Below are 24,529 nucleotides of genomic sequence, written 5' to 3' on the forward strand. Positions count from 1 at the left end.
GAAAGAAGTCATAATCGTAGGTTTATATCTGCCAGTTCTAACTATCAGACTCATAATTCTGACTTTTTTTTCCTCTTAAAAGTAATCAGCATACATCTAGCAAACCAGCAAATGTAAGTTTGCATCACACAATTTTGAGGAAAAACTCAAGTAATCAGCGTAATTATGAAAAAAAATACGCTGTCACAGACAGATACAAAGTCACAATTACATCTTTTTTTCAGAAATAGAAATCTTTTTTGTATAATACTTCCCAATTTAACTCATTTTATTGTATGTTTGATCATGCAAATGTGACCTTTGTGTGCATAAAATGTCATAATTATTACAAACATTTGACACTGCTAGAAATACTAGATTATCAAACGACACAAGGATGAATAAACGATGCACGAATTTTCATTTTTTTAACAGCATCTAATCCTCCATATGTAACCTTCACCGCACTCAATAATACACACAGGACTCAGACATCACAGATGGTCTCCGATGCGCTTGCAGTTTTTGTGCTCCGTCCTGAGGTCATTTAGCACAGAAGGTATTATCTAAAGAGAACAAAAGAAGGACAAAACTGCTACAAACTGAAAACGAGAACTGACATGATAACACTGAAGCAGATACTTCAAGGTTAAATCAGGTCACATTAATATAAAGCATGTCAGGCTCCACAGGGAACAATCAATCAGTCTCCACGAACAGACAGTCGGTCCAATATAGTGAAAACATAAAGGATGCAGGCTGTTTCTTTTAAAGCACTGGAGTGTTTTTGGTTTGTGCTGTACATCAGTCATCAGCTTGTATTTTGGGCCACCTAAAAGAGTGTCTTTCAGTAATGATACGAGCCTGAAATGACCAATGTCACTGTAATTATACATGATAATTAAATTACAAAACCCTATGGTTTATTTTTGACATTGAGAAAGTCACGGCAGGTGGGTATTACGTTGTATTCCTCCAGACGGCTAGACTGTATGTGCCTCCAAATATTGTAATGGTATGTTAGCTGACTTCTGTCCCTTCTAGAGGTGTTTTGCTATTCGAGTTTAATAAAGATGCAAAACTGGTACATTTTGGAGGATTGCATAACACTAAAGGGAACAGAGGGAGGGAGTCAGTCAGTTGAGGACAATGCTGGCACTGCTAAAAACAGGAACTGATCTGAAATGTACTTTCACCTTCTGCTTTAATTGTCATCTGTGTAGTGCTGCTTCCACAAAAATGAGCAGAATATGTCGCTCCTATAAGAGTTAGATCTAAGACTTACGTGTTTTGTAGATTTATTATTGTCATTACATATTATTGTATCATTTTATTATAAGATAATTATTTGAATAACTCTCTCTCTCTGTTGGGGGGCATAGTGGCTCAGTTGTTAGGTCAACTCACAGCAAGGTTGCTGGTTCGAGTCCCAGCTGTTGCCCTGTTAACATGCATTTTCTCCAGGTGCTCCGGTTTCCCCTACAGTCCAAAGACATGCACTATAAGTGAATTGGAGGAACTAAATTGACCGTACCCAGCAAGCATTTTATGTTTTTAAACGATGTCTAGTAGACGTCTAAACATAGTCGTCTTGGCTAAAACAAGGCTAAATTTGGGCTGTCAGTGAAAATCTAATACACGTCAAAGAATAGGCCAAAACTACACTGTAAAAAAAATCTGATATTTTACCTTTTTTTTCCGGCAGCTGGGGTGCTGGAAAAAAAAACGTAAAATAACGGCCGTTAAATTAGAGACATTTACCATAAAATAACGGATGGTAAATGACAGAAATTTCCTTAAGTTTAAATTTCCAGCAAGTTTACTGTCTGTTATTTTACGGCCACTATTTTATGTAAAAAAAAACGTTTTTTTTTTTAGTGAAGACTAGTCATCAAATAAACAGAAATGAATGACTAAACAAATAAAGTCTGTCTATTTGACAACTAGTCTAGTTTTGGGCTATTCTTAGATGTCTATTAGATTTTTACTGACAGCCCAAGTTTAGCCTTGTTTTAGCCAAGCTGTCTATGTTAAGATGTCTATTAGACGTCTATTAAACACAAATTTGTTTGCTGGGTAGTGTATGTGAGTGTATGGGTGTTTCCCAATACTGGGTTGTGGCTGGAAGGGCAACCTGATAAATAAGGGACTAAGTCAATGGAAAATGAATGAAGGAATATTGTTTTACTTATTTGATACAATTACTCACCTTTCGGTTTGTCCCTAATTTGCCTCCTTTTGTATTTAAGTCCAGTGCTTTCCTCAGTTGGCTGTTTATTGATTTGTCAATGTGTTCGTTGATGCTCCCGAGATTTCTCTGGATTTACTATTAAATATTTTGTGACACAGTAACCAGGTTTTTGTTTGGTTTTATTATCCTGCACTGTGGATATTCCTTCTGCCTGCTTGGAGCAGGGGATCGCTCCAACAAGGACTCTTTATGATTTTTTTTGGCATTTTTGCCTTTATTATGACTCGACAGTGGCTAGACAGGAAGCGAAATTGGGGAGAAAGAGATGGAAAGGGGGGATATCTGGGATCCAGGACTTGAACTTGAGACACCTGGTGCCGATGCACTGACCACAATCTGTGCTGATAATGAGAGACTTTATTAAACTGGCAAACCTCACCACCTTCTAGAGAGTCTACCCATCTCTTCTAAAATGTTTTTATTACAGAGTTTTGCCTTGAAATTGCAAAGATTGAACACCACAGCCCACCACTGCTGTACAGATCAAGCCTACCGAAAGGGGCAGTGCACAGAAGTGACTGAGTTTATCACAAACCTAGAACCAGAGCCTGTGTGACCAAGTGCATAAGCCAGCAACATCACCTGTCATTGTGGAGTATGAGGAAATGGATGGATGCATAGTCCACAATCCTAATGCTGAAGGTGGGCATCAGAAACATTAACTATCTTGAGAGCAGGAGGTTTTCCCTTCAAGACCTCCTTCATATTTGCCGGTTCTGTCTAGCTCTCGCTTGTCTCTTGAGTATTTTTGCCAGGCAGCTCTGAGTGTCCTAAACCCATTCATCTGCCAAGATCATCTGCCAGGTCTCCTTTGGCTCATGGAAACCACTTGGCACACCAAGCTGGTGCACAGATGTGCAGTGAGATCTTCATTTTCCAGCTACATTAGGACAGGATCCCCTTTCTCTAATTTATGATTTAAAACCCAGACTCCACCTTGACCTTTTAACCCATTGGCTCCACCTTGGTCTCCTCAATGGCCTGTTAGTTCTGTCATCCACCTGCCGCTATCCTCAGGCTGAGCCTCATGTCTCTCTATCGGCTCCATAAGCTTCCAGAGCCCCACGTTTGCCTTGGCTCTTCCAATCCATGGGATCACCCAGACTCTGTATCTCAACCACCATCGTCTCTGTCCATTAAGTTGTTCATCATTGGGTTGGTCTTCATCTAGGTCCTCTTGCTCCTACCTTGTTCCTCCCCTTATGTTTTATGTTCGCCTTATGTTTGACCTAATTTCATTTGTTCGGTTTCCTGCCACTCAATTAATTGACATATTTTAATGAGACAATATATAGTTTATGTACCTTATTATTATAATTAAACTATAATTTATATTTAAAGAAATGAGGTATAATGAGAAATTAAGATGTATACTTATGCTATTTTAAGTAGTTACTTAATACATTAAAATTTGAGCAAATATGAATCATTTTTACTGACCAACAAACCCGTCTACAGCGCGTATTCCCTCATTCACCCCGCTCTGCTGCTCACTATTGTACATTTCCAGTGTGGCTTCCTGTCACCATGGAGACGCCTCCTTTCCACAATGCCTGTCTCATTACGGATTCTTCCCAAACTGTTCTGGGAGTGATGTCTGCTCTTGCATCACAATGAGAGAGTGATGAAGAACAAGATATAGAGGAGGAAAAAGATCTGTTCAGACTACTCAGCTGTATAAAAGTATACAGGATTTCTCAAGTTGCTAAAAAGAACAAATGTCTGCAGTTTTTACTTATTTTTTTATAAATCTTTTGTTTCATGACAAAGTGTGACCTATTTCAATAAAAAGGGGGTCTCCAAGTGCAACTGCATTTCACTGAATCTGCATAATGGGTTGACCCAGCCTGCTTTTCTGAATCAAACTACTGTCTGTCTCAAAGTGTTTCATCTGCGGATAGACAATACCCTCAGTCAGCACTGCACATGCATGCGCTCGCTAACACGGACATTGATGGCTCTAGTGTGCTGATCTGAGACCAGTTGGAATAAAGGAAGGAACAGAACAGGTCAATTTTAATCCCTTTAGTCTACTTAAATCTTGTCTGTATACACAGCAGGCTAAAATGGCTTGTTTGTTAAGTCATAAGCATTTTAACCATGCAAGCTGTGTTACTTTATTAGATATTGCGCATGTGCAGTGGTAAAAGAGCTAGATTATCTGTTTGCTCTTTTTCAGTCTCTAAGCCTCTCCTTTAACAAGAACCAAAACAAAACGGATCAAATGGTTAGCGAGCAATCAGCTTGTGTTGTCGTCAGTCTGATTTCAAGTTCACTGCTCCCCCTGTGGTGGTTTTGTGCTACTTCATCCTTCATCAGTACAGATGATGTCATACTCTTCTGTCCTTCCCTCTTCTTGTTTGTTTACATGCGCTTCCTGAAGAAAATAGTGTAGTAGTGCTAGTTTTCTCCCAGAGACTGTCTGCATATTGCACACTGAATTAATCGAACTGTTTTATAAAAGTAATATTTTCCAATTAAATCCTCCTGATTAGTCTTTTTATTGATGAGTAAATGTGCAAATGTTTTTGTTTTTTTACCAGAATAGCCCTGCATTTCATCATTTTTATTAAGAAGCTTAAATTACAAATGAACCATATCCATTTCTACTGTAATTTTACAATTACAGCAGTAACAACATGTAATTTTACATTTATATACAGTTGAAGTTACTGAAATAAAGGTGTACATGAGAAATCATACTGCAGCATGAAATTTATCAGAACAAATACTCTGAGAATGGATTGGACCCCCTTTTTAGTCCTTTTGGGATAATCTAATTTAAATTCTCTTGATTTTTAACCCCCTCGGCTGGGTCAGTTGACATTTCTGTGAGCATGTTCTCCCTGTGTTCGCGTGGGTTTCCTCCGGGTGCACCGATTTCCCCCACAAGTCCAAAAACATGTGGTATAGGTGAATTGGGTAAGCTGAAATTGTTCGTAGTGTATGTGTGTGAATGAGTATGTATGGATGTTTTACAGTGATGGGTTTCAGCTGGAAGGGCATCCGCTGCATATAACATATGCTGGATAAGTTGGTGGTTCATTCCACTGTGGTGACCCTGGATTAATAAAGAGACTAAACCGAAATGAATGAATGGTTTCTAACCCATGATTATTCAAGAACAGTCTTATATTTCTAGCAAAACAACATAAAAATAACAGAAATATTCTAGAGTGGTCATATGTGTTAACAGGGGCAGATTTAACCAATAGGCAAGATAAGTGGCTGCTTAGTGTGCCAGGAAATCTGAGGGCCCCCAAATAAATACCTAGAAGTATAAATTATACCTATAAATTATATATAACATCATTTTCTATCATATTTTATTTGAAGTTTAATGTTTATTACATCTGTGCAAATATATCCCCCACCCTCAATCATGAAGTCCAGCAGTTAAATTAGGTGAAGATTTACTTTTAAAAGCAAAATAGTTTATATATAATGTTTAGTTGTGAATTCATTTTGAGAAAACAAATCATTTAAAAGGTGCATCAAGACAAAATGTAGAAAAGGAGTGATTGAGTGATATAAGGGAAAAAAAAAAAAAAAACAACAGTAAAACAAATCAATTAAAAATAAATTTAAGTACAAAGGGTGCAGTTTAGAACTTTTGGGTGCCATGGCTGGAATTGCTTACGGCCCCCAAATCACTAAATCTGCCCATGTGTTAATATGCACTTTATCAACAAAATTCACCCAAAGTGTGTTAGCTATGGAGAAAAGACTATAGATGTATATTAACTTAAAAAAAACATGTTGACATCTGACATTGACGTTTCTCCTTCCAGGTGTAAAATATCCTAAACACAAAACACTTTTAAAATAGCTATATCTCTTAAAAAAATAGTTATTCATTACTTGCAATGTTTAATTCCTTTTTATTTTTCTTCATTAAAAATGGATCACTGTATAAAACAACAAGCAATGACTTTTTTCTCTCTTCTACAAGATAACGAGTTCACAGTAAAACCCAATTAGCTGACTACTTTAATAAAGTGAGTAAAGCTGTTGCTTTAAAGATTTTCAGGTAGATTGTAAAAATTAAGTCAACTCAACATTTCCAAGGAACAGGATTTCTCTCTTTTAGTAAAGTCAGCTTGTTGCTTTTCAGGCGTAGGGTTTACTCACTTTTTTAAGTAAAGTAATGAATCGCTTTTTACAGTCTTGTTATTGGTTCTATGATTATTCTACATACATTCTGTTAACAAGAGGATTTTGGATGAGTATGTTTTAATTTAGTACTTCATAAACTGAAAACTATTTATTTTACATATTGTCAATCAACAACAACTTCAACATTGTGTAAATATAAATGATGATTTGATGCAGATTTGTTGTGGTCCAGGTGGGACTGAGTTGCAGGAGAGAGAGAAAGTCTGGACTAATCCTGCTCATAGCAACAGACCAGCTGCTGCCTCTTTGGCAACAAAGCCATTCAGATTCACTCTTTTCTGTCTGACTTTTGTCATATTCATCACATATATACTTTTTGCCAACATTTTGGCACATATGTGGGTTTGGATAGCTAAACTGAGCACAGCTGTGACTCATTTAAAGAGATGTGATAAGATTCTGTAATAGGACTAAGTAACATGTTTCTGAGTGTGACTATGCAGTGAAAGTGCATCTGTTTCAGATGAATACTCTAAAAATGCTGAGCTCATTTAAAACTTTTTGCTCGCTCAAAAATTGACCGAAGTTGAAGGCACTTTGAGTTCCTTAAGAAAGAGTTCCTCGGGTTGTTTATGGTTCAGGTTATTTGTTTAGTTCAAAGGGGCACTATAATGACCTGAAGTCTATCCACTGCCTCTGAGGTGAAGATGACTGAATGTTACATAAAAAGTCTACAATATCTATACCAAAATAAATAACTTCTGTACAATAAATTCTGACTTCAGCTATTAATATATATATATATATATATATATATATATATATATATATATATATATATATATATATATATATATATATATATATATATATATATATATATATTAATAGCTGAAGTCAGAATTATTAGCCCCCCTGAATTCTTAATCCCGTTTATATTTTCTATTTCTGTTTAACGGAGAGAAGATTTTTTTCAACACATTTATAAACATAATAGTTTTAATAATTAATTTCTAATAACTGATTTATTTTATCTTTGCCATGGTGACAGTAAATAATATTTGACTAGATATTTTTCAAAACACTTCTATACAGCTTAAAGTGACATTTAAAGGCTTAACTAGGTTAATTAGGTTAACTAGGCAGGCTAGGGTAATTAGGCAAGTTATTGTAACACAATGGTTTGTTCTGTAGACTATCGAAATACAGACTTTCTTATACTATAAATATTATCAGACATACTGTAAAAATGTCCTCCCTCTGTTAAACATCATTTGGGAAATATTAAAAAAAATAAATAAATAAAATCAAGGGGGGTGGGGGCTAATAATTCTGACTTCAACTGTACATATATATGTACATATCTATGCATGTATTCTTTACACTTATATGGAGCATTTCTGGACACAATTTTGGGGGAATCTCTTCATCCACCACCAGTATGCAGTAGTTAAAACCCTACTCTTTTAGAAGGACATCCTGGGATTTTTACAACCAAAGAGAGTCAGGACCTCGGTTTAACATTTTATCCAAAAGAAGGCACTCACAAAGCAGTATTGACCTTATTCTTCAATGCGGAAGTGCGCTCGTTTTTGCGATTGTTTTAGAATTTCCGATTCAGCTGCCAATGGGAGAAATGACTAAGAATAATAAATGGCAGAAAACGGTCAAACTACTTACTCTACAGACAAGTGTTTGCATGACTAAACAGACAAAGCAGAATCATATAATAAGAAAATATCAGTTTGCAACACAAAGCAGCATAAGAAGCTGTTTTTAATGTCTAAAAATGAATGGAAGTGAATGAGACCGAAAGTCTCGAGCCAAAATGATTCCAATGGCTGTGCCCACTTTTACTCGGAGAATAAGGTGAATAGAGTCCCTATCAATATACTGGGGTGTTAGGACCCACAAAGACCGCAGTTTGAGCACCCCCTGCTGGTCTCACTAACACCACTTCCAGCTGCAACCTAGGTTTCCCATGTGGTCTCCAGATACTAAGTGAGCGCAGCCCTGCTTAGCTTCAGTGGGCGCCCATGTGAGAGTTTTGAGGTTAGTCTCGACTAACCACACATGTTTTCTGTTGGGTTAGAAAAGAACACATGTAAAACTGTCAAATTAAGCATGTTTGTGTGTGCCTTTTCTGTGATGTGACTGACAATTGAAAAAGAGAGCAGAGAGAGAAAACTGTTTCACGCCCTGAGGAAGGCGTTGAGCCGAAATGTTTGTGGTTATATTTCCTGAAGATTGTGAAATAAAAAAATACAACGCAGTTACTCAATAAGTGCGGATCATGACCTTGAGTTATTCTGTTGAAAAGATTAACTCAGCGATATCAAACAATGCAGGAGCCCAATGCTTAATTTACTATTGCCTTTTCTTGTGTGGGGACCAAGTGTCCTTACAAGAATAGCAATACCAGACATTTTTTGGTCCTCATGAGGAAAACTGCATGTACATCACAATGTATTTTGAAAATGCAAATGTTTCCTGTGAGGGTTGGGGTAGGGGGATGGAATATAGTTTGTACAGGATAGAAATTATGGGAAGTCCCCATGAAGATAGCTGTACGTGTGCGTGTGAGGAGACGCCAAAGTGCATAACCTCATGCTTTATGTGTACTCGCATCATCCTCAGCCTATAATATTCATCCTATATTTCCTCACCCCCCCACACACACACACGTGCTTCATGTTTCTCCTCAGGTCCCAACACAAGAATCCATGTTTCTTCTCTTCCTCTTCTCTTTCCCAAGATGGCCGCGCATGCATGTTTGTAAGAGAGACTGACTGCACTTGTCTTTCTGTTGCCCTGAGCAGATCAGACGTGCCTTGCATACTAACACAGCAGCTCGAGTCCGGCTTCAGATGTGCAGGAGTTCTCTGTCATTTTGAGGACTCTGGCAGATGTGGGCGGATGTATTGCATGCATGTGTTGTGAAAGGCTGTCTGTGTGTAGCCTGTTAAGACCGGCGGCGTTACATAACGAGGCTTGATGAGTGTGGCAGTAAACAGCTGAGTGGAAGGAGGGGTGTGTGTGAGTGTGTGTGCGTTGCGGCTGCAGTGCGATGGATGGATGGAGATGGTGGGGGTGGTCAGACAATCTGGGACAGACAGCCCATGTGACCGTCGTCATGGTGACAGGACGAGCTCAAAGGAGAACGTAGTTGCTCACAGTCACAGCGTTTGTTGCTTGTGTGTTTCACTTGTTTGTGTGCACTAATAGGAGTTGTCTGATGCTGATAATGGGGCATTCTCAATGTGTGTTAAGAGGGACATAAATTGAAAATGCTATAAATCGAGCTACTAATCTAGAAAATGTAAAAGAGGACCAGGTGATTTTGTTATTCTTGTGTAAGGCATGTGGAAAAACCAGCCAGTCAAATTTGACTTCTCTAGTGACATAGGAAGGGGATATTATCATATATTACCAACATTTAAAGGGATAGTTCACCCTCAAGTGGTTGCAAACCTTTATGAGTTTCTTTTTTTGTTGAACACAAAAGAAGATATTTTGAAGAATGTTGGAAAGCAGTAAACGCTGACATCCATAGTAGGAAAAACAAATACTATGGATGTCAATGGCTACACTTTACAATGTTTATTTAAAATATCTTCTTTTGTCTTCAACCGACAAAAGAAATGTAATAGGTTTGTGAGGTGTGAGCTAATGATGGCATTATTTTTTAGGTGAACTGTCCCTATAATCATGTTTCCACCCACAGTGCCACTGCAGCACTTCTCCATTTCAGTTTGCTTGCTTTAACAGCTGAGAATTTACAATAGGACTGCACAATATATGGTTTTAGCATCGATATCGCAATGTGTGCAACCGCAATATAGTCACATCGCAAACATATGGAATGTTGAGTCTGAATTATAGTTGAACAGGAGCTACACAATTGTATTTAATCACTGTATTTATACAGAATTTATGTGATTTATGCAAAAAAAACCCCAAATTTTACTAAGAATATTTGTCTTGTTTCTAGTCCAAATATCTACACACAAATCAGATTATTTCGCTCACCCCACTGGCAGATAATTTAGCTTTTTTTTAAAACTTTTTTTTAACTATGCGTCAGTCATACTTCTCAGTGAAAAGTTCACATATATGGCATGACATGCTTGTTGAATTAATGTTACAATCAGAACTCCCAGTTTTTTTATGTAAAGCTGGAATAATGGTTGAAATCTTTACAGCAATGTTATGTATTATTCTTTCAGGTTGGTCAGGTTTACATTTCTCATTATTATGCAGATTGACTTACATTTTATATTTGTTGCTCTGTATATGTTTGTTTTGTTTATTTATTTTTTTAATTAATAAATTTTTTATGTAAAGCCTACACTGAAAAAAGTGTTGCATGCAAAACTGTTGCAAACAATTTATTTGTGTTGAATTTAAACAAACAAATTAAATTGAGCAATGTTCAACTTATTTTGTTTGTTTAAATTCAGCCCAAATAAATTGTTTACAACCACTTAACGTAAAAAAATTGAGTAAATCCAAGGAATCAACTTTGAATAATTTTTTTCAGTGTAACTAGGGACGAGGGCTGCAAATTAGCTTTATGCTATATGCCCTATGTACGTGACATCGATTGTCTTTGTATAACAATGTCATTCATTCATTCATTCATTCATTCATTTTCTTTTCGACTTAGTCCCATTTTTAATCTGGGGTCACTCCAGTGGAATGAACCGCCAACTTATCCAGCATATGTTTTACGCGGCCAGCATGCCAGCTGCAACCCATCACTGGAAAACATCCATACACACTAATTTACACATACACTACGGACAATTTAGCTTACCCAATTCACCTATTGGACTGTGGGGGAAAGTGCATCCGGAGGAAACCCACGCAAACACGGGAAGAACATGCAAACTCCACACAGAAATGCCAACTGACCCAGCCGAGGGTCCAACCAGAGACCTTCTTGCTGTGAGGTGATTGTGCTACATGCTGCACCATCGTGATGCTGTTAAATAAACAGTCAAATAAAAAAATAAAATAAAAAATGTGACTTATTTCTTCGGACGGTGAAAACAAAACTTTATTTTTGCTTGCTATAAGAATTCTTTCATATTTGGACTGGAAACAAGCACATTTTTTTTATATTGTAGTTTTATATTGTGTTAGACTGCCCGGAAAACTATCAAATAGTGCTATTCAAACTATCTTGTGAAATGGTATTCATAAAGCAATATTTATTGCAGAAAAATAAAATATTGCAATATCAGATTTTTACAATATCGTGCAGCCCTAACTTGCAATGTCTGCACCAGAAAAAAAAATCTTGTTGGGATGTACCAATAAACTTGTTTTCATAGACTCATCCCAGCAACTAAGGATATTGTGGTTGAATTTAATTTTGTAGGAAATGAAGTAGAAGTAGCTCAAAAAAAAAAACCATACACTCATTCAAAATAACAGCAGGGAATTGGCAGACGTTTAATAACTTTGACTATAAAATAAAGTATCCATCCGGAACTCTTCTGCAAGACTCTGGAATGACTATATATGTCAGGGACTTTTAATTTTGTACAAGCCAGCTCAGGTGCTTCCGGTGAAACGTCATTCATTCATTAAATTTCCTTCGGCTTAGTCCCTTATTTATCAGGGGTCACCACAGTGGAATGAACCACTAACTATTCTGGAATATGTTTTACGCAGTGGATGCTCTTCCAGCCACAACCCAGCACTGGGAAATACCCATGCAAACTCCACACAGATGTGCTAACTGGCCCAGTCGGGACTCAAACCAGCGACCTTCTTGCTGTGAGGCGACAGTGCTAACCACTGAGCCACCATGCCACCTTCTGTGAAATGTCATCCCATTATTAAAAAAAAATTATTATAATAATAATAAATAAATAAATCGCCGCATTTAAGATCTGATTTGCTTAAAATGAGTATTCATCACTGCCTGATTGAGATATGATGTAAAGTGGGTCTCACACCGGACAAGAAGCAATGCGTTAAATTCCACTGTCCAGCACTACTGAATGTCTTTAAAATATGGAAATTTACTTTTTAGCTCACCTGCTGCTCCTGACGGCGCTTGTGCTTAAATGGTTTTTCTTGTCGTTTTACACTTTAACAACTAAATAAATGCTTAAGTCTATTTAACTTTTTATAATTTAATTTAAATTACATTATCGATGCTGTAAAAGGAGCCTTATGAAATTAAAAATAGTCACATAAACCTTGCTGCTACCAAATCGACTCGTCACAGATTTCATCACGACGTGCAGTTACATTATTCGAGAGGTGTGCATAGGAGTCCTAAACATAAACTACCTAATTCTATCCACTATAACCTTTAAGAAATGTCCTGGTTTAGTCTAGAGGTTGTATGCTCTATATTTCATCAATGTATGACTCTGGTTTGAACATGTAAGGCTTTAATCTGCTACTTTTCATTTCTGACATTTTGGCTGTGTGAGATTTGTTTGCTTTGTTGTTTCTGGAGTGTCAGAATATCTTGTTAATGCTCCGCCCTCTTCTGGAAAGCAGCAGCTCATTTGCATTTAAAGGGAAACACAAAAACAGTTTTTGTTCATACTCATTTGAGGACAAAATTGATAAGCTATAAGTAATCTGTGGTGCATTTTGGGCTAAAACTTATCCCAAGTTCATGGGGACACCAGAGATTTATTTTACATCCTATGAAATGTGGCAAAATATTCCCCCTTTAAGTGGCTTTGCAGGATTACAGGCCTTTCTTTTTAGCTGGACTTTAATCACCGCCAGCCAGGCATTTTTGCTTGTTTACACTTTTCATTTAGAGAGCTCTTGGTCGAAGGGACATCTTGAAATGTGGAACTCGAGAGGATGCATGCGCCAAAATCTTGCTTTACTGTGAAAAAGACTGTGAAATGGAGTTGGATGACTCAGGGGTTTTCACAGATCTGTAATATGATTTGGGCCTCAGTTCTGGGTTGGGACTCCCATGAGACCGACAGGCCACATAAATCAATCAATGAAGTGATGGGAAAGGCAGCAGAGGACAAAATTAGACATCCATAAACAATTTGGCCACTGGTTAAAACATACAGTTGAAGTAAGAATTATTAGCCCATCTGTTAAATTTGAATCCTTTTATATTTTTTCCCCAATTTCTGTTTAACGGACAGAAGATTTTTCACATTTCGAAACATAATAGTTTCAACAAACTCATTTCTAGGGTTTCTGCAGGTTTCATCAAGTCAAATTTAAGACTTTTTAGACCCTTTTAAGACTATTATAAATGAAATTTTAGACTTATACAGGGCTAAACACTAATGATTATTTCTAATGGCCCGGTTTGGCACAAAAACAAGTAAATGTAATTATTTTTTTAGTGACATACTTTAATGTGTCAAAACAAGAAAGTTGTAGTTGTATACACTTTTTTAACCATAATATCACTTACTTTTTTTAAATGACAAGTTTAAGATTATTATAAATTATATTTATTTTGGAGGCAATTACATAAAAAATCTAAAATAAATATTTGCTGGCTTTTGGTGCAAATTGATTGAGTATAACTTCTATTCATCCTTATTTTTGTTTCTGTTATAAAACCTTTTTTTTAATTTATTATTTTTTATGTCTAATTATAAATATTATGTCTGCTCCCCCTACTGTAAATAGTTTTCTGTATGAATGGAAGAGGAAGTACACGGATAAATTGCTCTGTTATTATAATGAGGAACTGTGTAATTGTTTTTAGTTTTCTTTCCCTAATTTTATTAATATGGATTGTTGGTGATTGGATGAGTGTCGGCCCAATTGTGTAGCTTTAGGGAAAAATTAAGACCTGTTTGAAATGATTTAAGACACACAACACAATATTTCAGTGAATTTAAGATTTTTTCTAAGGCTTAAAATTTTGTTCTTGAAATTTAAGACATTTTTAGACTTTAAGACCTCGCGGACTCCCTGAATAACTGATTTATTTTATCTTTGCCATGATGACAGTACATAATATTTTACTAGATATTTTTCAAGACACTTCTATACAGCTTAAGGTGACATTTAAAGGCTTTACTAGGTTCATTAGGTTAACTAGGCAAGTGAGGGTAATAAGGAAATTGATTGTATAACAATGGTTTGTTCTGTAGACAATCAAAAATCAATATTGCTTAAGGGGGCTAATAATATAATAAAAATCATTTCAAACTGCATTTATTCTAGCCAAAATAAAACAAATAAGACTTTCACCAGAAAAAAAATATTATCAGAAATAGATGTAAAAAATACCTTGCTCTGTTAAACATTGTTTGAGAAATATTTAAAAAAGAAAGCAAAAAAAACTATTTACAGGAGGGCTATTAATTTTGACTTCAGCCTTTGGTTTAGGAAAAAATATTTACAAAATGTATTTACCACATCGATAATAATAATTATATATTTGTTTTTAACTGAAGAAGTGAGATTTCAACAGTTGGATATGCTGTATGAGAGTATATCAAATTATTACAATATATTCTTTATTTATTAGTGAATTATTGTTAGGATAGGGAGTTGTGAAGTGCTGCTATATCTATTATGTTGTGGATCAGACATATGTGTAGATGCATGTATGTATGTATGTATATGTATATATATACATGTATGTATATATATATATATATATATACACATGTATGTATGTATGTATGTATGTATGTATATATATATATATATATACACATGTATGTATGTATGTATGTATGTATGTATGTATGTATGTATGTATGTATGTATGTATGTATGTATATATATATATATATATATATATATATATATATATATATATATATATATATATATATATATATATATATATATATATATATATATATATATATATATGTATGAAGTGCAATATCTAGCCTTCAGCTTCAGTGGTAAACCAGTCAATTTGATAGTCTATTAGGACAGTCCAATGTGCTAGATGAGGCATGAACAACACTGAGTTTCTTTAGATTTCAGCTCCCTCTGCTGGGCAAAATAGCTCTTCACACGTCATAACAAGTCTCAATATGATGGTACAAGATATTCTCTTAAAATTATAATTAGCATAAAAAAGGGTCAGCGCATGTATATAAGTTTTTTAATTGTGTTTTTTGATCAATAGAATTGTCCTTACCATAGATTCCATTGTTTGAACTTGCCCAAATAGATCAGTCTGATTGAAAGGTCATCTGTCACATTAAATCAATTTTACATTGTTACATGAACCTATTGGGCACAGCATGGGACAAAGACTGTTTTGTAGCCTCATTTTTTTTAAGGAAAAAGGCTTAATTTGTTTTTCTGCTTAAAATGTGAGACTTGTACTTATATTATCTGTAATTTAAGATTTATTTTCAGATAAAAAAATAAAACAGTTTGTTCTCTTTAAGGGCAGCAGTGAGAAAGCCATCACCCTTTATTCACTTCGCTTATTGCAGATACAATAAAAACCTTTAACAACATGAAAAAAAAAAAACATTTATTAAAGGACATAATATCAATATTTAAAAAAAATAAAATTATTATAAAAAACTTATTTGATATTACAAACGTACTTGAAAATAATGCGTATTTGTTTCAAATGGTAAAAATGCAACTATTCCTCATAAATTTCTGACAAAATACAACAATTCCTTACAAATGTTGTGAGAATTTACCTCTAGTAACTGTCCCTTAGTAGTGAAAGAGAGTTCTCCCATCTGCTGAATCAATGTGTCTGGATATCTGAGTCCCCATCAGGGATTCCTCTCACCCCTTCCTCCCAAACTCCACACAGGCAGCTTGATCGAGGCAGGTGTGGGGCAAAAACCACTTCTAATTTTCGAGGAGCAGAGCTTCGGCTGTCTGATTTGACCTGTCCTGCCAGCCTCCTGAGCATCAGCCTCACCATCACCTCATTGGCCCAGGCGATGCCCAATGCAGGAAGCACTTTACTGCCCACCAGCCTGTGTATTAAAAATCTTATTAGAGAATTTTAGAGATCCAAAACATTATCTGATTACATACATTCATTTTCCTTCGGCTTAGTCCCTTATTTATCAGGGGTTGCCACAATGGAATGAACCAGCAACTATTCCTTTAAATGTTTTATGCAGCAGATGCCCTTCCAGGTGCAACTCAGTACTGTGAAACACCCATACACTCTCACAAACGCACTCATATACTACAGCCAATTTAGTTAATCCAATTCACCTACAGCGTCTCAACCCACATGTGTTTGGACTCTGGGGGAAACCGTAGCACCCGCAGGGAACCCCCGCGAACACGTGAAGAATATGCAAACTACACACAGAAATGCCAACAGGTTTTCTTGCCATGAGGCAACAGTGCACACCACTGAGCCACCATGCCACCCTATCTGATTACATTAAGCACACATACTTTTAGGCCAAATTTGAAATGATCAAGATTTTTTTTTGTATTTGAAAGAACTCATCCAAAGCTGCATGTTGTTCATGAATACAATTAAAATATTTATTTTAAAATATTTTTTTAATGTCAGAATATATATATATATATATATATATATATATATATATATATATATATATATATTATAATGTAATTTATTTCTGTAATGGCAAGTGTGAGTTTATAGAAACTGATTGAAGAGTATGTTGCTGCCTAATATTTTTGTTGAAATCATGATCATTCAAACATTTGGTGTATGATTTATTTTATTAGTTTGTTGCTGCCTAATATGTTTGAAGAAAGAGTTGTTAAAGGTTTAGTGCTTTTAGATTTATCATTAAAAGATTTTTTCTGCTCTAATTGAGCACCAATTAGAATTATTTCTCAAAGATTGTGTGACACTGAAGACTTTGCCATCACTGGAATAAATGACTTCTTAAAATAGATTAAAATAGAAAACAGTTATTATATTATTATAAATAGTACAAATGTAATGATAAATCCTTGGTAAGCATAACAGATTTTTATTAAAAAACAATATTATATTATATTATATTATTAAAAAGTATTATTAATTACATAACATATAGTCTATAATATCATAGTAATAATATTTGGAAATATTATTGTTTTACAGTATTTATGATCAAATAAATGTCAAAAAAACATTAATATACACATATTTGCTTTCATGAACACACTTTACCCATAATCGCATCTTCCTGGATTTGGGCCGTCAACAACATCTGTAACCTGAATATCAGAAGAAACAGTCGTGTTATTCAGATTTACACAACATCCTCCAAAGCACATTCCTGAGTATGCAGTCCAGTATTTCAGATCAGGGTTAAAAGATGAGACGTTGGTCTGACCTGGTTGACACACAGTACAGGTGCAGCGTATGTGTGACTCAGGCGGTGGAGCGTACTGGAAAAAGCCAGCAGGTGTCGAGACCTCTGAACAGCCTCATCAGCCTGAAACTCACTGCGAAACAGAGCTGCCACAGAGTCCACCACCAGCAGTCTGACTAGACCTCGCTTCAGCAGCACCGGCACACGCTGAGACACACAAACCTGCAGAGCCTCCTGCGCACACAGAAAACCACAGTCAGTGCCTTTCTGATGACTACTGACTTACTACAGCAAGACGCTGCTGCCAAAAAAAATAACAACCAATAGTTATTAACAGAATTTCACAGCTGACTGATTACGTTTACTGATCTGTTTTTTGTATTACAAGTTTTCTTAAATGTTAGGTCTAAATAAGAGGAAATATTTTGTTGAATGTCTGCAAATGTGCACTTCATTCTAGCACAAAAATCTGAACATTGGATGAAGTCAGGTGCAGAAGTTTTGTTTCATTTTTTCGAACAGAATTAAATGTCCCACTTTATATTAAGTGGCCTTAACTACTATGCACTGACATTATTGCCGTAATTACTTCTAAACGTACTCTTAAACACACTCATCCCTCTTCATAACCCTACTTGTATCCCAATAGCAAGTGTTTTGCAATGCAATATGAACACAATAATAGACTGCATTTATTTTTTGATGTAAAACATACTAGATAAGTCCATGCAGAGTACTTTAATATAAAGCAAGAGCAAATCTCTTAATTCTGTTTAATTCAGATTTTTTTCACAATCTTGTGTAGAATAAAATGTGCATAATCAGTCATACCATGTAAGAATGAACATCTGTAAAAACCTTCATAGTATAGATAGAAATGAATCTGTAAAGTTTAATGTATGCAAGTGCAGCTAAATTGGAGATTTATTGCTCCTTACAGGAGAAAATGTTTTTTTAGAAAGCAGCATTTAAAAATGTTTTTGTAATTAAAATCTAAAGACACAAATTGATAAACTGCAACAAAAGAAAGTCTTAAAAAAACAACAACAACAACAATAATACAAAACAAAACATTTATATGAAAATCCAGAAACTGACTGGTGCATTAAAAACTATGTCTGGCCCAAAGCTGAGTTTCTGTCAGGCTCACCAGGTCAGCTGCATGCTCGATGTAGATGTTGTCACTAAAACGCAGACTGTGAATCAGGGCTGGCGACAGGTCGGGTCTGAGCCGGGGCTGCTGGGTAATGAGCTGCCGTAGTCGTTTGATAGGGAAAGAATCCTCAGTGCAAATGTAAACAGCCCCTGTTAAGTGACAGCATTAAATGTGATTTAAATCAGCATTTCAACTGAACTTGCCTAAATGAGTACTTTCTTCTCTTTTGAAAACACCCAATAAAATGTCATTTGTTGCAACACAAGTTTACATATCACAAAATCTTTTCAGGAATTTTTAATAATAATAATAATAATAATAATATATTTTATTTATAACGCGCTTTTCTAAAACCCAAAGCGCTTTTAGATTAAGAATCATTTGATAACACTAAAAACATGAATTACGAATGATCAGTACAGTGCAGTTTTTTTTTTTGTTTAATATTGGCTTTGTATTTATTCCCCTACCTGAATTCAGTCCTCCATGTTCTTGTGGTAACTGGACAGACAAGCAAAGTTGCAAACAAAACTGAGTTTTCCCAGCAGCACTCTCGCCTGCCAGTTCTGTTATTCCTCGTAATGGGAGACCACCGCGCATTAGACCGTCCAGAACAGGGCAGGCAAAAGAGAGCCGGTGTCCAGGCTCCAAAACAGGACATTCTCCCTGGATCAACTGCAGTGCTGAGAAAAAATGGCTCTGCTTAAAAACGTAGACTGTTGAAATATTATTTATAGCTGCTTTTGTTCATTTAAGACTCACTCTTGTGTTGTTTATGTTCGAAACAGACTAAAGACCTACTGTATAATCAACTTATACTTATGAAATTAATGTACTATATTTGATTTTATAGTATACTGAATATACTTGTGAAATAGAGCGCTGGTTCTGTTTTATGTTGGTTTAAGAGAGTTTTCTTGTTTCCTCATTAAAAAGGTTTTAAAAAGTACTTTTGAATATTCATAAGTTGTTTATGAAGGTTAGGTTTATTTCATATGCTTCACTTTTAAAGCAGGGTTTTTTCAATCCATTTTATTTTTTCTATCTACGTCCAAAAATGTAAAAGGAATATAATGTATTGTATATTGTGAATAATTAATATTATGAATAGCTCTAAATATTATATGAGGAATGTTTATTTTCTACTCTTGTATTTCATCTACAATGTATTTACTTTACGTTTAAGCAAATTATAATTCATTCTAAGCTAGTTTTTATAATATCTAGAACAAAATCTGAATCTTATTTCATCTTTTTCTTATTTGTAAAAAATCTTAATCATTTAAATAATTTAAAGAGATAGTTCGCCCAGAAATACAAATGCTGTCAACGTTTCCTCATCCTTGACTTATTAAAAACCAGTTTGAGTTTGTTGTTCTGTTGAACACAAAAGATATTTTGAAGAATGTTGGACAACGCTAACCACTGACATGCATAGTACGATGAAAATCACTATGGAAGTCAAAGGTTAAAGGTTTCCAACATTCATCAAAATATTTTATTTTATATTCACTAGAACAAAAGCACCAAACGGTTTTGGAATAAGTGAAGGGTGAGAAAATGATGACAGAAATTTCATTTTACGTGATCAAATAAAATCAGATAAAACAAAAAGTGTCCTGCAATTACCCCTTTAACAACACCGGAGGGTTAAAATGAAAATAATATTAAAGTAGAACCTGTGACAGGTTTGGACTTGCGCACACAAGCCGCTACCGCCTGATGAAGACGCTGGACATCAGCCTTTGACAAGCGCGTCAGTCTCTGCAGATCTGGACCAGAGACACACAGGATCTCATTGGCTGTTCTAAAATTGCCTAAACATTGAAATAACGTTAAACACGAATATAAATCCACTGTAACGCACTCTGTCAGCAATGTATCGCAATTAGGGATTGTTTGTCAACCTTTTTTAACAGCAGCAATAATCCTTGGATTCAGCTCAAGTTGTTCCCACTCCATCACCAAACGTAAATCTCCATAACAACAGCGTAACGTTAATAAAACACCAATTATTAAACATTTCAACTAACTAAAACTATTTGCGCACATTTTGAACAGCACAATGTTTACTTCCCGGTCAATGTGTCATAAAGTCTGTCAAAATCAAAGTCTTAAATCCAGCCGGTTAACGATATTTATTTACGTTTCTTCAAGGATATGCAGTGACCATCTAGTAATATAAAGAACAATACTTCATTTTAACAAAACAAAAAGAGAATTACGTTAGCGTAGCGGCTAAACCACTGATCCTTCATATCATCGCGCTTTTAGGCTGGGGTTTGCCACTGGTTCAGGTTATATCAACATGGGGGTGTTTTGAGTTTAGGTTACTACATAAAACAATTGAATGCTGTTATAATAACATACATATAAATCAGCATTTATATACTTCTAAAATGTTTAGGTTCACACACAATACATATTCGCTAAATAAACTCACAATAATAATTAAAATAAGAACTGTTGGATATTGGCCACCCCTCTATGTTCCGTTTTTAGAGCAGCCCCTAATGTTGTGTTGCAGTTGGGTAGATAGACTGATCTGGAAAGTCAACAGTAGTGGTGTTATGAATTAAATGAAGTATTTTATCAAAACAGATTGATTTAACTCTTTTAAACATGTTGGTCACTGTAAAACACGATTTGCTATTTAAGTAGTTTATGAAACCCAACAAGAAATACGACTGGATACGGTTTTAAAGTGTTTGAGCTAAAGTCTTTACTTCCTTTGACTGGTGAGTGGCTAATAATAAAGGCTAGCGTAAATTGTGTATGTTCGTGTAAGGTTACATTATGAAATAAAGAATAAAGTGATAAACTAAGCTGTAGAATGTTTACAGTCGTATCATTCAAGCTAGCTTTCATTCTGTAGCAAATGAGCACATACATAAACCATATCAAAACATTAGCTTAGCAAGGTTTAAAGGATAACGTTATTATTGATATGCATTATAAATTACACCAACATAAAATGAAATGAATCCTATTATAAGAAAATAAGAAACATGAGCGACAATGAACAGGGCGAAAATGTGCATTGTGTATCTAGTGTGCGAACTGAGTCGTGTAGCAGAGCGGGATATACGGGACCAGTGAAACCATGCGACCCGAGTTCAATCCCCGGTGTATAAACTGTTATGTTGAACATAACCTATTTCTGGTTATTCAGTTTTTATGTTTATAATATCTTAATAACAAGAAACTGACGAAACACATACAGATACATTGTGTTTTGCAAAGCGTTTCCTGTTCAGTAATGGAGTTGATGTGCTCCTCAGGTCTGAGTCTTCAGTCAGTATGAGTCGCCAGTGCAAGAACTGTGGTGGAGCAGACATCGACACAGATCCAGCCCGGGGGAGCGCAGTCTGCACAGCCTGTGGTTCGGTTCTGGAGGATAACATCATTGTGTCTGAGGTTCAGTTTGTGGAAAACAGCGGAGGAGTGTCTTCAGCCGTCGGCCAGTTTGTGTCTGCAGATGGTAAGAGCTGTTAACTTAAACCTAAAAAAAAAGATTGTTGGGATCATGCCCCATGTTTTCGGGGATTTCTGTATAATTGGTCACTTGGAGTGCCTTTTCTTAACCCATAAGAGATTATAATAATAAAAAAACCCAAATGCTAAAAAGTATATACCAAAAGAGGAAAAGGGTGGAATTAAAGGCAGTATAAACATGCAAATAAAAACACATTTAAAAAAATAAAATAGTATAAGATTGCTTATAGATAATGTTTTAAACTCTTTTTTTTTGTTCTTGCACAATTTAATTAATTGGCTAGCCAATTAACATGTTCTCTTAACATGTTCTCAGACGAAGACATACCCCTGAACTTTAACCTATGTAGTTATTTTATATAACCCAGTATAAGGTAAGTACACTGTAAGAACATGTTAAGTACACATACTGTAAAATAAAGTACATTTTAAATGTGGTAGGGTGACGAAATAGCAGTTTTAATGAAAAAAGACTACATTAAATGTATATTTGATTCACCATCAGGTCATACAAGATGTAGATGGGCTTTTTTCTTTTGTAGAACATTCATACATTTTCTTTTCAGCTTAGTCCTTTTATTAATCAGCGGTCGCCACAGCAGAATGAACCGCCAACCTATCCAGCATATGTTTTACGCAGCGGATGCCCTTCCAGATGCAACCCATCACTGGGAAACATCCATACACACACATACACTACGGACAATTTAGCTTACTAAATTCACCTATAACTCATGTCTTTGGGGGAAACTGGAGCACCTGGAGGAAACCCACGTTTACAGCCACCAGTGACCTTCTTGCTGTGAGGCGATTGTGCTATCTTTTGTAGAACATTAAAGATGATTTATAGCTTAAACTGGGTGAACTACGATATTCATTTAAAGTTAACTTAACTAGCTAGATCATGCAAAATCCATTTCAGTTGCAAAAGAAGTTTTGACATTTTATAGCTAACAATTTGCAGAAAGTACGACAGGACTCATTTCTCTATTTAGTTTTAGTGGGCTTGAATTTTCCACATGTGGCAGTCATACTATTTATATTACTTCTGTCCCATTAAAAAAAAAAACATCATTGTCCTGTGCCTCTACATTACAGTAGATAAAGTTTCAAATTTGGATTCACTGTTTATTCTACAGTGAAATATTTTTTTTAATGATTAAATTGCCATTTTACGATATTGCTTGTTGCCTATATGTTTACTAATTAAGAAATATAATATTATCTCTTATTATTACTTTAAGAATGCTGGAACTATAATGGGTTCTTTTACCAAACAAAGAAGAACAAAGTGCATCTTAATTTATCATATGATAATTTGCTGCTGACTTCAACTTCATTGTGTTGTTGTTTTTACATTATATCAATTTTCTTTGTATATTTATACTTATACTTTATACTTATATTTATACTAAAAAACAGTGCCTTTGTTATTCTATATGTATTTTTTTAAATCTAGGTTTAGCACTGCTTTACGAGGCAGGTTTGTGTTCATACATAATGTTGAATGTTGAACATGTAAATTTCCAAATGTTTATGGCCTTGTTCGCTTTTGATTGCTTTAAGTATATTAGAAGAATTTTTTTCAGTGTAGAACAAAGAATCATTTTAAGGCAGTCCTCTGAAAATATCTTCAGAGCTTACTCTAAAACAATGTCAGAGTAATGGTCCATATATTCTGTATAGTAAAGCGGGTCACTTACTCCAGAGCTATTCGGATTGACTGTAGTTTGTTGGATTACTGATCGATGATAGAGTGTAATAAGGAAGGCGTGGTTTTATTTATGATGTTCAGTTATGTTCTACCCTTGTTCGCGTGGGTTTCCTCTGGGTGCTCTGGTTTCCCCGACAAGTCCAAAGACATGCACCATAGGTGAATTGAGTAAGCTAAATTGTCAGTAGTGTATGTGCGTGAAAGAGTGTGTATGGGTGTTTCCCAGTGTTCAATTGCGGCTCAAAGGGCATCCGGTGCGTAAAACATATGCTGGATAAGTTGGTGGTTCATTCTGCTGTGGCAACTCCAGATTAATAAAGGGACTAAGCCGAAAAGAAAGAAGAAATGTTCAGTTATGAATTTTAAGATGGTAATCTTAAATTTCTGTGTGACAATAATATGGAGTTGCTGGGCCCTGCATGTGACATAGCATGACCAGAAATAATCATTTGAGAGGTGACCTTTAAACCAGATTTCATAAAATAATATTTGGATATAGAATATTCAAATATCATTATGGCTGAATGGGGGTGGTGCGGTGGGTTGCGATGTCGCCTAACAAAGTCCAA

The 24,529-nt window shown here is 35.4% G+C and overlaps 2 protein-coding genes across 3 annotated transcripts in view; one reads left to right on the forward strand and one right to left on the reverse strand.

Moving 5' to 3' along the window:
• Positions 1-458: 458 nt before the first annotated feature.
• xrcc3 (X-ray repair complementing defective repair in Chinese hamster cells 3) lies at positions 459-21,018 on the reverse strand. 2 transcript variants are annotated; one of them, XR_008839580.1, is made up of 8 exons: positions 20,659-21,018; positions 20,431-20,568; positions 19,222-19,434; positions 18,746-18,900; positions 17,617-17,829; positions 17,451-17,497; positions 15,991-16,278; positions 459-545 (listed from the first exon to the last, which is right to left on the reverse strand). XR_008839580.1 is itself a non-coding variant. In XM_056481471.1 (7 exons), exons 1-7 carry the CDS (start codon positions 20,711-20,713, stop codon positions 16,041-16,043), a joined length of 1,059 nt encoding a protein of 352 aa, XP_056337446.1. In that variant the 5' UTR covers positions 20,714-21,018; the 3' UTR covers positions 15,476-16,040. The 2 variants fall into 2 exon arrangements, 1 of the variants encoding a protein (XP_056337446.1); XM_056481471.1 differs by lacking the exon at positions 459-545 and having other exon boundaries at positions 15,476-16,278.
• A 279-nt stretch (positions 21,019-21,297) lies between these two features.
• Positions 21,298-24,529, forward strand: part of brf1b (BRF1 RNA polymerase III transcription initiation factor subunit b) — a 131,061-nt gene continuing 127,829 nt past the window's right edge. Inside the window, exons 1-2 of the mRNA XM_056480989.1 lie at positions 21,298-21,489; positions 22,033-22,232. Of these exons, the coding sequence (XP_056336964.1) occupies positions 22,052-22,232 (181 nt within the window). The 5' untranslated portion in view covers positions 21,298-21,489; positions 22,033-22,051. The remainder of the gene's footprint in view (positions 21,490-22,032; positions 22,233-24,529) is intronic.

The sequence above is a fragment of the Danio aesculapii genome, chromosome 20 (genome assembly GCF_903798145.1).
Source record: "Danio aesculapii chromosome 20, fDanAes4.1, whole genome shotgun sequence".
Taxonomy (NCBI): Eukaryota; Metazoa; Chordata; class Actinopteri; order Cypriniformes; family Danionidae; genus Danio; species Danio aesculapii.

What these genes read in the sequence shown, in the direction of transcription:
- xrcc3 (XM_056481471.1), bottom strand. Translation starts at nt 20,713, where the DNA reads ATGGAGTGGGAACAACTTGAGCTGAATCCAAGGATTATTGCTGCTGTT. An exon ending in ACATGGAGGACTGAATTCAG is followed by an intron (nt 18,901 to 19,221) that starts GTAGGGGAATAA and finishes GTCACTTAACAG; the next exon opens with GGGCTGTTTACATTTGCACT. An exon ending in TCGAGCATGCAGCTGACCTG is followed by an intron (nt 17,830 to 18,745) that starts GTGAGCCTGACA and finishes CTGTGTGCGCAG; the next exon opens with GAGGCTCTGCAGGTTTGTGT.